This window comes from Mastigoproctus giganteus, unplaced genomic scaffold (assembly GCF_048544385.1).
Source record: "Mastigoproctus giganteus isolate SK-2022 unplaced genomic scaffold, ASM4854438v1 scaffold_62, whole genome shotgun sequence".
In the NCBI taxonomy this organism is placed as follows: Eukaryota; Metazoa; Arthropoda; class Arachnida; order Uropygi; family Thelyphonidae; genus Mastigoproctus; species Mastigoproctus giganteus.
In genome coordinates, this window is record NW_028328339.1 from 69343 (window position 1) to 83010 (window position 13668).

The following is a 13668-nucleotide window of genomic DNA, read 5'->3' on the forward strand; positions in this document are numbered from 1 at the left end:
TTTCACAACTACCACTTTCTTACATAATTTTCCTTCCTTTTCATTAATTCTGTACCCGATTAATTATTCTCAAAGCAGCAGCGAAGTCATAAATATAGTAGTCGCCCTAAAGAAAGTCGACTGATTGTACTATTTCGGGATAATAATTTAATTTACAGCACTCATTACTAATTAAGAAAACGGATCTGGCAATGTAGTTGTAATACACACCAGCAGTTATCAAATTAATGTGGGCAAGATAGCGAAAGACAATGTTAATTCACAAATTATAATTGCGCAAATTTAATCAACTTGCTATTGTCACGATCAGTGTGCTGCGTCAATGAAACCAACTATACAGGATCATAATTTAATTGTTCTTTTTAATTTTTGTATTTTTTGAAAGTACTAGAATCATTTATTTTTAGAAATATGTGCAGCCTGTTTATATAGTGGGTACAATATTTAGAAATTTGACCCTTCACTACCGAAAGACCAGGGTTTTACAAGAAATGACAGATGAATGGAAGGCCAAAGTCAATGAGTAAAAGGTGAAGGCCAAAGTCCAAAGTATAGGAGTTCAACCACATCGTGAACAAAAAAGAGAAATTAGATGTAAAATAAAAAGAATATACGAGAGACAAAATGTAAAATAATTTACGCAGTACATTGTTACATTAATATAGGAGCTGACATCTGCCATTGAATAGATTCCATAGGTCGATATGTATTATTACATAAGGCCATTTTCTTGTAAAATTATCCTCGCAGAATTTGAATGCATCTATTTCGAAGGTATTAATCTCATCCACTGCTTTAACTAGGGAAAAACTGTTAACTAAACCATCCGAATTGGGGAGATTCATAAACACATTGTGGGAGGCATCCTACAATTTGTGATGTTTTCCATATCATAATTAACAGTTGACATTCGAAGCTGTCTGTATGCCTATCTGAAACAGCAATCACCAATGTCGTGTCTATTTGCTACATCGGACGCCTGGGTCTTGAAACGGAATAACCCGTCGTAATATTATTAAAACTCCGGAAAATTAAAGTTGTGCGTCCCCAGCGCCTCTCCAAGTTTTAATTATTAATATTTTCGATGTCATTTTTTAATATCAACAGTTCTGACATTTAGCATCGAAGGTTCGATTCTCTGGTTTTCAGTTCTCAATGTCTTTTGGTTTCTTATGAATGGTTTTAATTAATATTTGAAAGTATAGTTGTTCATTTAGATTAATGTTTCCTAATTATTAATTTAAATAAGCAAAATGATATATAAGAACGCTGCAACTGCATAAACAACTTTGTCGGAATAATTAAGATAGCAAAATGAAAATCAGGAAACATTACTAGTTTTTGTCAAAAACATCTCAACAAACATTCGCCGTTGAACGTAGAGAATACTGTTTCCTGAATTCCCCCCCGCCTCTCCCCCTGAAAGCTATCCTATTTTGCACATTCTATACCCCAGAAATAAACTATGTACTAAATCTATATTTTAGTGCAATTTGGAAAGCAGTCTACACCTGTTGATGGCCATTGTCTCGCTGTTTAACTTTGTTTGGAAATCCCAGTTCCTGTTTAAAGTATACGTGGACGCATGACGTAGAGGAAGCTGTATTATGAAACGTTCACTTTCGTTTGAAATGAACTGCTTTTACTAAATCGCTATTTTAGTGCAATTTGGAAAGCGGTCTCTACACCTATCGATGGCCATTGTCTTGCTGTTTAACTTTGTTTAGAAATCCCAGTTCCTGTTTAAAGTATACGTGGACGCATGACTGTATTATGAAACGTTCACTTTCGTGTACAGGCCACACCAGTTGTGCGCAGGATCATTTCCTTATCGGTATATTTAAGGGCATTAAGCCCACTGAAAAGCAGACATCTTCCAGCAGAGTACTTTCCAGTAAAATTCACTGCCTACCAGAGGTCAGTTTCTTCCTCGAAAATTACATATCAACGGTAAGAAAACTTTTTATATACGATTCCGATATAATTAACTACAATAGACTGCTTTAACAGTCATCAGTAGAAGAAATGTGATATTTCTTCTATTGATGCAAGTTTATTTTATTTTTAGTCTCAAATTTAGTCAGTGAAATTTTGTTAAGTTTTCTAGATTAAAAAAAAAAAAAAAAAAGATTTATGCTGAATGCTTTGTCACTTTTGATTAAAAAATCGTCTACAGAATGGATAAATGAAATTTGAATCGCGGATGACAGATGAAATTAATTAAAAAGACCTACAAATAAAATTAATTTCATATTAGAAATTGTTTTAGTTCTGAAATTTTCGGAAAAAGTCGTATTTTGAATTTATAAATTGACCTCATTATCCGTTAAAACATGCTCTAGGCTTTTAAAAAATATATTATTGAAAAAATTTAGAAAGGAATTTTTAATACATATACACACACAACTCTTTAAAATTCGGGGCCTGAGAAGTGCTGGAGTTTAATTTTTTTTTCGGATTTTAGATAAGTATACGTAGCGGATGGTCAGTTTCGGACAAACATTTCAGTGGATATTAAACATTAACAACATCGGTAAACATTTAGTAGCCAGTGGTCAAAATATTAGTAAAGAACATTTTAATTTGTCAATTTTAAACAAGACAAAGAATCGCTGCAAATGTCATATTCTGTAACGCCGATTTTAAAGACGCTGCCGTATCAGATGTTATCAATGAATGTGGTTTCCAGTAAAAGTACTTGCGCATTATACGGTAACACAAATGTGTTCTTATTAAGGAATAATTATAACGAGGTATGTGCAATATTTATTAGTTTACATGACATTTTGATTTTAATGATGTACTGTGAAGAAATTCGCAAGTAATAATAAAGATCGCCGAGTTTCGTTTTTGCCACCAGAATAATTTGTCATGATCTGATGGCAAATGGCAGCAGAAATCTTGGGTGTGTTGAATTGAATGCATCGCTTGTGCGGGTCAGCGAGTCGCTGTTTATGAGAGAAATCAGCAGAGATTTAATGAAGCACACATTTTTACAGCTGAACCCACACTGGGCATTTTCATATCTCCTTTGCCCAAAGATGTTCTAAAGTGAAATTAAACTGGTCATCAGTTCATAGAAGTATCTGACCAACCTCACAGCTGCAAAATGCAAGAGCAGTTCGCACTAATTAGAGATATTTACTGAAATTTTATATTTTTATGCCTTTTCATGACTACGATATCACCAGGCAAAAACCCGAAAAATTCCGACCTGATGAAGTCCCGAATTTGGTTAGGCCACACCTCGAGTACTGTATACAGGTCTGGAGGCTTCATTTCAAGAAGGATGTAGAGCTGATGGAACGAGTACAGAGAAGGGCAACAAGATTAGTGAATGGAACAAAGGGTTGCTCTTACGAAGAAAGGCTTAAGTTCTGCAAATTAGTGTCTGGAGACTAGGCACCGGCGAGGTGATCTGATAGAGGTGTATAAAGCCTTGAATGATTAGAGCATGCTCAATGCCAATGGGATTCTTCCTCTTGCCCAGAATAATCACCTGAGAGGGCATAAATTCAGATTGAGGAAAGACAGATGTTGGATAGATGTGTGGAAATTTGCCTTTAGCCAGCGGGTGGTTGATTGGTGGAACAGACTTCCATCCCTTGTCGTGGAAGTTGATAGCCTAAATAAGTTGAAGGCTCAGCTGGACAGGTATTTCGAACGAACGGAGGGGTGAAGTGGAAATTTTTTTTTTTTTTTTTTTGGCTGATGCTGCATAAGCTTGCTTTCTTGCATCATATGCCTAATTAATGCTAATTAATTATAAAACTAATGCTAATTAATTATGTTACGTTTGTAATCTAAGTCGTTATATGTATTTAGTTAAAAAGTACAATTTAATTGACAATGAAGCTTAACAAGATTAATAGATTTTACTGATTGATTGAAAATGTTATATGATATACTATACTTAACTTACGCTGTCTAGTTCTGGATATATCGTATAACAAGGGCGGCAAGTTACGAACGGTAAATCTACGGACACTCAAGTATTAATTAACTTCCAAATCTCGCAGTCTCACTTCAGAATAAACCAAAGATCCTGACCAGGTCTATAGAAAATAATTTAATATAACAATTGGTCAATAAAGCGGCTAAATATGGCTAAAAAACTTCAGCTGAGCTACGAAACTTGTAACACGTGGATCTGATACCCTTACCCAGAGATACTTAGTAATACCTAGAAAATCTCCATCTAAGTTAAACTTTAAACTAAGTATCGCAACTAGGAATATAAAGCTACACTAGAAAATACGTTAATATGCCAATTTAAGCTAATAAAACAGAAAAAAACTTCTCTATTCCAGGATCAGTAAAAAATTCGCCTGCACAAGGCTACTCTCGTTCCCAACGTGGAGGAACGAGAGTACCACAACTTTTGCTACTAAAATACAGAGACCGACGTTGCTTCGCTCTTGGAGACAAACGTTTTTTTGAAGGCCTGACGTAGCCGAATGGTCAGGGGCGTTATATGTATTTAGAGACTACTAAATACGATTAAAATTTGTATTGATTGATTTATTTAACAATAAACAAGGAGTTACCTTTTATTCCGTCGGAAGGAACTCTTCTTTATCAACTCTCCTTTTATAAATTCCCGTACGTACTAATCTCGTCAGTTTTAATTCCGCCCTGTGATCACGACGCTTGTCGAAAAGTTTTGGTCAGCTTAAGGGGAGGAAATTGTAGTGTATTTTAATGTAAATTTTATCGCTCTTAAGAATATTTTACTTCTATTTAGATTCGCGATTTTGACAAAATGTTTTCCGGTACTAGAGGTTACAGGGAGTTTGATATTCCTGGGGTTGGGTTGGAGTGTGTCGAGCCGATCCTGGGAATGTTGGATTGCTCGTGGACTGATTATGGAACAAGTTATGAGTTTTAAATTATTTTTAGCTTAATTTAACGACAATTTTTGTTTTATAATTCACATAAAGGAAGTTGATCAAGAAGAGTTCCTTCCGAAATAAAAGGTAACTCCTTGTTTATTCTTAAATACTAATACAACGTAGGAAGATATCGAGCCCATGTATGCTCTCACTTATTTTGGTTGATTTATTGTAAACTCCACGATCCGGTGGTCATGCCGAAGTATAAACAAGAACTTATCCTGTTCCCACTGCATACTGGATTCCGGTTTCGAATCCTGTTATCTCTAGCTACATATTGAAGAACTGATGGCCCTCTTTAGCAGCGTGTAAGAAGTTCTCAAACGATAATCGCATTTTTAAGTTCTTTTCTTAGAATGCACAGAGCTGTCACTTTTATAGTAACCAAGATCATCAATGGGCACTGCCTGTGCTGATGGTTAGTTCTTTTCATGGGAAAATTTAACGTGTCTATAATTTCCGTGTATTCCTACCTCCGTCTCCCTTTTTAGCTAACTATCTTATTATCTCTCTTCACAATATGAGGTCAGTGCCCTAAGTCATAAATTTAGTTTGCTCAACGTTACGTAAACAAACGGCTTTAGCTACCTCTTAATGATGTTTTTAGCGTTGCTTTGGCCAATAGCCTAATTTTCCATTAATTTATTCATTATTAGGCGATTTTGAGTGGCAGAATTAGCTGAATGTAGTTTCTTTTCTAGAAACGTCCTTGACCACTCTACGACAGTAGGTTTTGACTCTGAATTTCTGAATTCTTGTGGTTGAGGGTTTTGGATGTACCATCTATTTTTAATGCTGTGCTAAAATTTTCATATACGACTTTTATGTGTCCTACGTGACAGAATGTAGTTCGCCCCTTGGCTCCTCTGACAGCAATATCGCAAGGAGTCTACTCCTTGCGATACTGCTTTCAAATATTGTATAATTAAAATTTTTTTTCCTAAATTAATAAGGAATTAAGAACTTGATTATCCTAACGTGTTATTGTTTCAGATAATCATGAAGAACGTAATTTGTGCGATGGTTATCTTCTGTGTTACTACCATTAATGTGGCATTGGGAAATGGTAAGTGATTTTCATTTTGTCTGATGTCGATTAAGAATTCAGTGTTGAAATTTAATCTATTCACACATTATTACTAAAATAAACATTTAAATAAAGACTTCTAAATCGTATGTATAGCTTAGCTTAATTTTCAGCACTCACCTCATAGTAATCCGCTTAGCTGGTGGAGAGATTTACCACATACATAGTGGTTATAGGATTCTAATGACTTACAGGGATTATGGGTTTAGAACTAAGTTGTGGGCCACAAAAATTTTAAGAAAGGAAAGTGCACCTTCCATTCTATGGTTGCCTAATTAAATTAAGTTAAATGAAGAAATTAAAGAAAAATAGAAGCTAATAGTCGCGCACGAGCGACTTTCGAGATTCCTCGTCTTCAGTTAGCTATAGTGGGGGGGGGGGGGGAAGAGAGCGCGCTTGTGTTATATACGGGTTGGGTTCCCGAAATGCATTTCAGTGCACATGGAAACTTAATGCGTGCTAAATTCCAAATGGGGGAGAAATTGGCGGGAATCTTTTTGTTTAACACGTTGAGTGATGTATGGCGCTTGAACCATTCGATAACGAGGGCTTCGTTTTCAAGGATTTTGTAGCTAGAATTTAATTTAATTACTGTGATGGCTGAATCGATGAGTGGGTTGTGATTTTGAGATTGGACGTGTTGTGTTAGTTCTGTACTTGCTGAATTAGTTTTGAAGCTATTAAAGTGGTAGTATGCACGCGTGTTGGAAATTTTTGTGCATACTACCACTTTAATAGAAGACATAACCACCATAAGCTATTAAAGTGGTAGTATGCACGCGTGTTGGAAATTTTTGTGCATACTACCACTTTAATAGCTTCAAAACTAATTCAGCAAGTACAGAACTAACACAACACGTCCAATCTCAAAATCACAACCCACTCATCGATTCAGCCATCACAGTAATTAAATTAAATTCTAGCTACAAAATCCTTGAAAACGAAGCCCTCGTCATCGAATGGTTTAAGCGCCATACATCACTCAACGTATTAAACAAAAAGATTCCCGCCAATTTCTCCCCCATTTGGAATTTAGCACGCATTAAGTTTCCACGTGCACTGAAATGCATTTCGGGAACCCAACCCGTATATAACACAAGCGCGCTCTCTTTTTTCCCCCCACTATAGCTAACTGACGACGAGGAATCTCGAAAGTCGCTCGTGCGCGACTATTAGCTTCTATTTTTCTTTAATTTCTTCATTTAACTTAATTTAATTAGGCAACCATAGAATGGAAGGTGCACTTTCCTTTCTTAAAATTTTTGTGGCCCACAACTAAACCCATAATCCCTGTAAGTCATTAGAATCCTATAACCACTATGTATGTGGTAAATCTCTCCACCAGCTAAGCGGATTACTATGAGGTGAGTGCTGAAAATTAAGCTAAGCTATACATACGATTTAGTTATTACATTACAGCACATTAGGACTCCTTAAAAATCAAGAATAAAGACTTCTATTAATTTATTCGTGGATTAAATATTGTGCGCTATAATACTGCTCAGTAAAATGTTTGGATCAAGCTCGATAATAGAGAAAATGACTATGAAACCCTCGGAACTTCGTTTTGAAGATGTCACCGAAGAAGAGAGATGTTTTTTTTGGTTTTTAGGAGCATTAGCAACTAAGGCCATATTGCTCCGGGGATATGCGGTGGTCATTCCCTGACCTTTCCGCATCATCCGTATTTGGTGGTCACGGGCTCGAACCCCGGTCTAATCAAGAAGCGTGTGCTACGCACTGCTGCTCCTGGCTACGGAGGCTCGAAGAAGAGAGAAACTAGTTCCCTAGAAGCAACATAGTTATCTTACATTTGCGGTTGAGGCAAGCCACATTACGAGGTTGTGGTTGTGCTTCCATTATGCTACAAGTGAGCACTTACCGAAGAACTACAGCTAACACCAAAATCTACAGCAAAATCCACAGCGATCACCAGAAAGTATTTACTTTGGCATGCATTGACAGTATTTATAAGGTTCCTGATGGCTTCGATTGTTGACAGTCCCGGCCTGAAGCCATATTGGTTTGCTGCCTCGAGGTTTGCTGTGGAGTAGTACTGTTGAATCCGCTTGTATAAAAGTCTTTCATAGATCTTGCTCAAGACCGACAGCAAAGCAATGGGCCGATAGGAGGTCGGAAGAGTTGGGTTTCTGTTAGGATTTTTTAGGATTAATTTAGTATTGGCAATTTTCCAGTCCTTGTGGAAGTACCCCTGTTTCAGACAACAGTTATAGAGTCGAAGTAGGAGTCCTGGTGTTAAATCCACAACACGCTTAATGATTTCCGGTTCAAGCATATCCTTGCCCGGGCATTTCCTAGTTTTTATCTGCGCAGCAGCGCTCTGAAGCTCTTCCTGAGTAAACGGCTGTTCCTGGTTGTCAGTGGCGTAGTCATCGTTTTCTTTACAAAGCCTGCATTGTGCTTGTGACTGCGGGTAAACCTGCTCCTGAGAGTTATGTGCTCGAAGGCTCGAAGAAGAGAGAAACTAGTTCCCTAGAAGCAACATAGTTATCTTACATTTGCGGTTGAGGCAAGCCACATTACGAGGTTGTGGTTGTGCTTCCATTGTGCTACAAGTGAGCACTTACCGAAGAACTACAGCCCTGGCGATTTTTTATTTCTTAGTTTCATGGCGGCGATGTCCAGTTCGATTTTGGTGAGAGGATCTTCTGCGAGGGTGGCGTTGTAGGCATCATTATCATGGCATAGTGTTATCTGCTCCGAGGTGGAGGGGGTAAGATGCTCCGGGAACATGGTGTTCAAGACATCATTTATAGAATCCTACCACGTTTTGGTGTGGTTTCCCTGTGGCGTTTTATTTGCAGGGATAGCTTCTCCCCTGGGGAGTTTTTGTTGTTACTCTATAGATCCCCCCCTGGGGGAAATCATTTCCGGTTGTGGAGACAAAGTGCTCCCAGGAGCGTTGCTTTCGCTGTCGGATCAGGGCTGTATATTGATTTCTTGTCTCTCGATAGTGCTTGTCTTAGTTCGTCCACTTCCGCGGCTGGCCAGGATCTTCGTGCTCGCCGGAACAGTTTTCTCCTGTTTAGTTCATGTCTAATTTGCTGTAGCTCTGGGCACCACCAGGGGACAGCTCCTGGGGTCGGCTTTTTTCTCTTGATGGAGTTGTCAGCGGGCGCAGTAATTAGGTCTACAACTGCTGTCTGGTGTTGGTCAGGGTCTAGTCCTTCCATTTGAAGGATTTGAGCTGTACTATCCAGAAGCATCTGGAACAGTGACCAATCTGCCTTCTCTATTGCAAATCTGTGTTGGGTTTGTCTTGCCATTTGCTGCCTAGTTATGATGAAGTTCGAACGTGATGACCTTGTGGTCCGACTTGGTCCAGTTTTCCCTGAGCATCTCACTTCATCCATGAAGTGAGATGCTCAGCCAGAGATCTGGTCGCTACAGTGATATCAACAGTGAATTCTCACATCGTACTGGAGAAAGTAGAAGGGTTGTTCGGCTGGTTTAAGATTGTAAATGGACTGTTTTCCAGATAATCTACTAGGCGTTTCCCGTTTGAAATGCCACATCTACCGAGATTTCGCTAAACCACACTGGGGACCGACAGTTCACATACGCTCCCACGACGATCCTGGCATTGGGGAGGTCGATAAGAAGGTTGTGCAGGTTGACTGGCAAGATCTTTTCCCCAGGGTGGCTGTACAGCGAGACCAAATAAAATTCGCCCAGAGACGTGATAATCTGAATCGAATAAGAAGTTCGTGGGCCCTCCACACCATCTGCCAAGCTCTCCTGTGCCACGACAAAATTCGTTTGACAGAGAAATGCCATTCATGTATATTAGATATTTTTATTGTAAATAAAATTTTTAAATAATAAAATGGTAAATAAGATATTTTTATTGTAAATTTTATTGTAAATATACGATGTAACTTGTAAATATAGTTAATACTGCGTAATGTGAGAGAAGTGTAATGACATGTTTACATTTTACGTTTTTAATTTTACAGTGTGCATTATCTATTCTGATGTGAGCCGTTGGCCGTGACGGGACAATTGCAACTTCACTTAAATCTATATATGTACATTGTTTCATTTAGTTGCAATAAAGATTTTCTCTAATATGGGCACATGAAGTGCAGTAGTTAGGAATTTTAGTTACGATAATGTCCGGCTGCACACAGGTCCAGGGAGCTTCTCTGTTGACCTGTACTATTTTGTATACCAGGGGGGGGTTCTTCTTTACGATGTGCATAGGGCACCTGAATGAGGAGAATGTCGAGATTTTCTTCGTTTACCTTTTTTGTGAGTTGTGCTGCTACTACTTTTGATCGTTGGGCGTTAAGCTGTGCGAAGTTTACTTTGTTGTGATTAAATAGTTTAAGGCGTGTGGCCATAATCAATTCTCAGTTGGTGTGCGCTCTTTGTTTTGCAATATGGGACATTTTGAATCTGAGTGAATGGTCAATCGTCAGCTTTTGCGATTTTCAGTTTGCACAGGTAGGTGGGTCCTCTTTTTTGGGCAGTCTCTAAAGTTATGCCCCCGCTCCGCACAGTGGCCACAGGTGGGTTGTGTCTGTGCGCATGTGTGAGTAGTGTGCCCAAAACGGCAACATCTGAAACACTTGGGACAGCGACGTGCTCCTTGTAGCGATGACTACCCCAATTTATAAAAACTATTGCTTTGGTTGATTGTACTCCATGCGGCCGGTGAGAGCTCCACCACCCAGTTTACGGCATTTGTTATCCTGGCCTTGGTTTGGTATTTGGGCGTGATCATGCAGTTGGTTCCTCTTGTGGGTGGTCGTCTTGAAGGTGTCTTCAATATAATTACTCTTGAAGCGCAGTCGGGGTGAGATCCTTGTCAGTAACAAAGATTACTATGCTTGACCCTTTCCTTTTGGGAGGCAAGGCTTCGAGGCCTAGTGTCTGAATCCTCTGGTTTTGGAGTATTCTATTGGCGTCCTCCTTAGTCTGCGTTTCGATTATGACGCCAATGTTTCGGGTTTTTCGCACTGACTTTATTTTTGTATCCTTGAAGTCTTCGGTCAGGTTTGTCACTACCAGGTTTTTAACTTGTTCGCTAATACTGTGCTTGTCTGCGGATGTCTGTGTAAAAATGACCAGGTGCGGCCTCGGCGGAAGGGTCTTTCGTTTTATCTCCATGTCAGTGGTTGTAGCTTTATCTTCGTTAGGTGGGTCCTCAGCGCTTGAGCGCATGTGGGAGCACGCTGTGGCGGTTGAATAAATAGGCTTTTTGCCTAGCAAACAAGTAGTCCACTCTTATTCTGCTATAAATGGCATTTTGAAAGCAAAATACACTGTAGTTATGCGCCAGCTCAGTAAACGCGTAACAACAAAATGTGTTTGTTTCTTTGCTTGTTTGCATACTTCCATGGCTATCTGTTTTCAACTGACCAGAATGGAACTTGGTGAGGTTTCTTGCTGCTATATTAGGTTCGTGAAGGGATCAACTCACTGTTCTGGCATACTGCCTTGATCACCACTGTTGTACTAAGCTCTTATTTGCCGATCGTGGATCATTTTTGAGGCTGTACGGATCTATATCCATTCGGTCGACCTCTCACGTCGTCATGATGTAACAGCCACAGGACTGGCATTGGATGTTTCTTTGCTATTATTTTCTAGCTGAATTGCACCGCGCCCACACACAGATATGCAACTTATCCTCGGTATCTGGCGATCTGCTTTATATAGTTTAGTCGGACACGTGACATTTTCTCTAACGGACCGGCCGATTCGTTGAGTGATTTCGAATAAATTTCCCATTCGACATATATTTACGCTGAAAGGTACATAAGAATTTGTATAGGGTACCAATAATTTATACTTATACCACATGGTAAAAAGTCATCTGTCAGGGGCGTAGGAGGGCTTCTATAATATGCGGTCATTAATTTCATCTTTATTAGGTCGTATAACTATTAAATTAGGGTCACCTGGGCAGTTATTTCAACCATCCGTGTGAATTGTGAATGCAAATTATATGCGTTCTTTGATAGATTTTTTGATAGATTTTCCTGTTTTGTTCGAAAAAAACCAGAGTTTCCAGCGTGGTAGAACCTTACTATCTACGTTTCAGACTGACTAACTCAGTCACGGAGTGAAAAAAAACCGCCATCCAAGTCCCACGCATCATTGACGGGATTCGAACTAGGGCCTTTTCCACCGGGTGTGGGGAGGACTGGGACGATACCACTGTTACACGCGCAGACTTAAGAATCGTATAAGAATTTTCACATGAGTGCTGAAAATGTTTGTTTTCAATGCTGTACCTTCTTCGCTTTCATGTTTTCTAAGTTTTTGGGTGCGTAGTTTTAAAGTGCTCCCCAATGGAGTCTGAAATCACCCGTAAATCTGACGCAAACAGCAGTTAAACGGGAACTTCGTTTTCAAAATTGACCCGGGTTTGTTCTTGTTGGCAATAAATTACTGATTCCTCATAGGTCTGGGGAAGATTATCAGCTATGTAAGGTCATCGTGCCCAGTTTATGTTTAGAAGAAATTCAATTATAATTTCATATTAGTAAAACATGGTCATAAGAAATTAAATTTTATAACAAGTTGTTTTAAAGCAGAGGATTTTAACAACTCGTTTACCTAATTGTGTGAAATGTGGCATACGTTTTAATATAATAATTTATCATTTGCGTCATTGCAGAAGTATGTCCACCAAATAACTGCACAGAATCCTGTATTCCCACGGACATCCCCCAGTCATGTACTCCAGGTGAAGAATGTTCTCCAGGAAGGCGATGTTGCACTGGATGTTGCGGCCGCACTTATTGCTATTTATATGGCAAGTACATTTGGATACTAATATTTTAAATATACCTATTGATGTATTGTTTTAATTTTAATTATGCCAACAACGAAAGTCTCCTATTTTTCTCGTTCCCCACAAGATAAAAAAAAGTGATTGAGAGGGGTGTGTGTGCGCATGACTATATCATGCTCATGAGTTAAAATATTATGATCACTCCTCACCAGGAGTGGAGGCATCCCACAACACATAGGAGTAACCACACTATCGGAGCAACATACATAGTGACGGAACAGGTACGGCCTCAGTTCAGTACGAAGCCCATGCAATGGGAAAGGGAAGGATCTGAGGAAGTTTGGGTGGGGAACGATTCTCAGCGCTACGAAGGTGGGGTCGGCATCGCAACAACCGTAAGCATTGTCGACTTCGACGGTCACCGTACTGAAGGTGTAGCGGAAATGGCCTGAGGAGGGAAACACAACAACCCGAAGTGCCAGGATGGGTAGACCACTGTCTGACAATCGAGAGAAACGTTTCAGAGTACACCATTCAGCGCATGCCCTTGCAAATAGGCCTACAGTGTTGGCGACCTGTTCATGTGGCCATGTTGACCGATCGGCATTGACACCTCCTGCAGTGGGCACGAAGCACTGTTCCTGGACATTGGACGACTGGAAAATAGTTGCCTTGGCCAATGAATCAAGGTTCCAGCTCCACCATGCGATGAACAGGTGCTTATTCGATGGCAAGCAAGTGAACAGCTGAAAACGGACTGCGCCATGGACGAAAACAGGTCTGTAGCCGTGGTATTATGTTGGCGGGAATGCTTTTATGGATATCACTGGGTCGCATCTTCCCTATTTGAATACAGCCTCGCTGCCCGATCCTACTTCGTCATTGTTTCGGACCAAGTTTGGCTCTACACGGTGACTCTGTAT

At 39.5% G+C, this 13668-nt stretch overlaps 1 protein-coding gene across 1 annotated transcript; it reads left to right on the plus strand.

The window, feature by feature from the left end:
* Positions 1-1640: 1640 nt before the first annotated feature.
* Positions 1641-12766, plus strand: LOC150074733 (uncharacterized; the record flags this gene model as incomplete). Its single annotated transcript, XM_090389486.1, has 3 exons — positions 1641-1950; positions 5886-5958; positions 12629-12766. Coding segments are annotated over exons 1-3 (388 nt in total), but the record flags the coding sequence as incomplete, so codon positions are not given.
* Between the last annotated feature and the right edge of the window lie 902 nt (positions 12767-13668).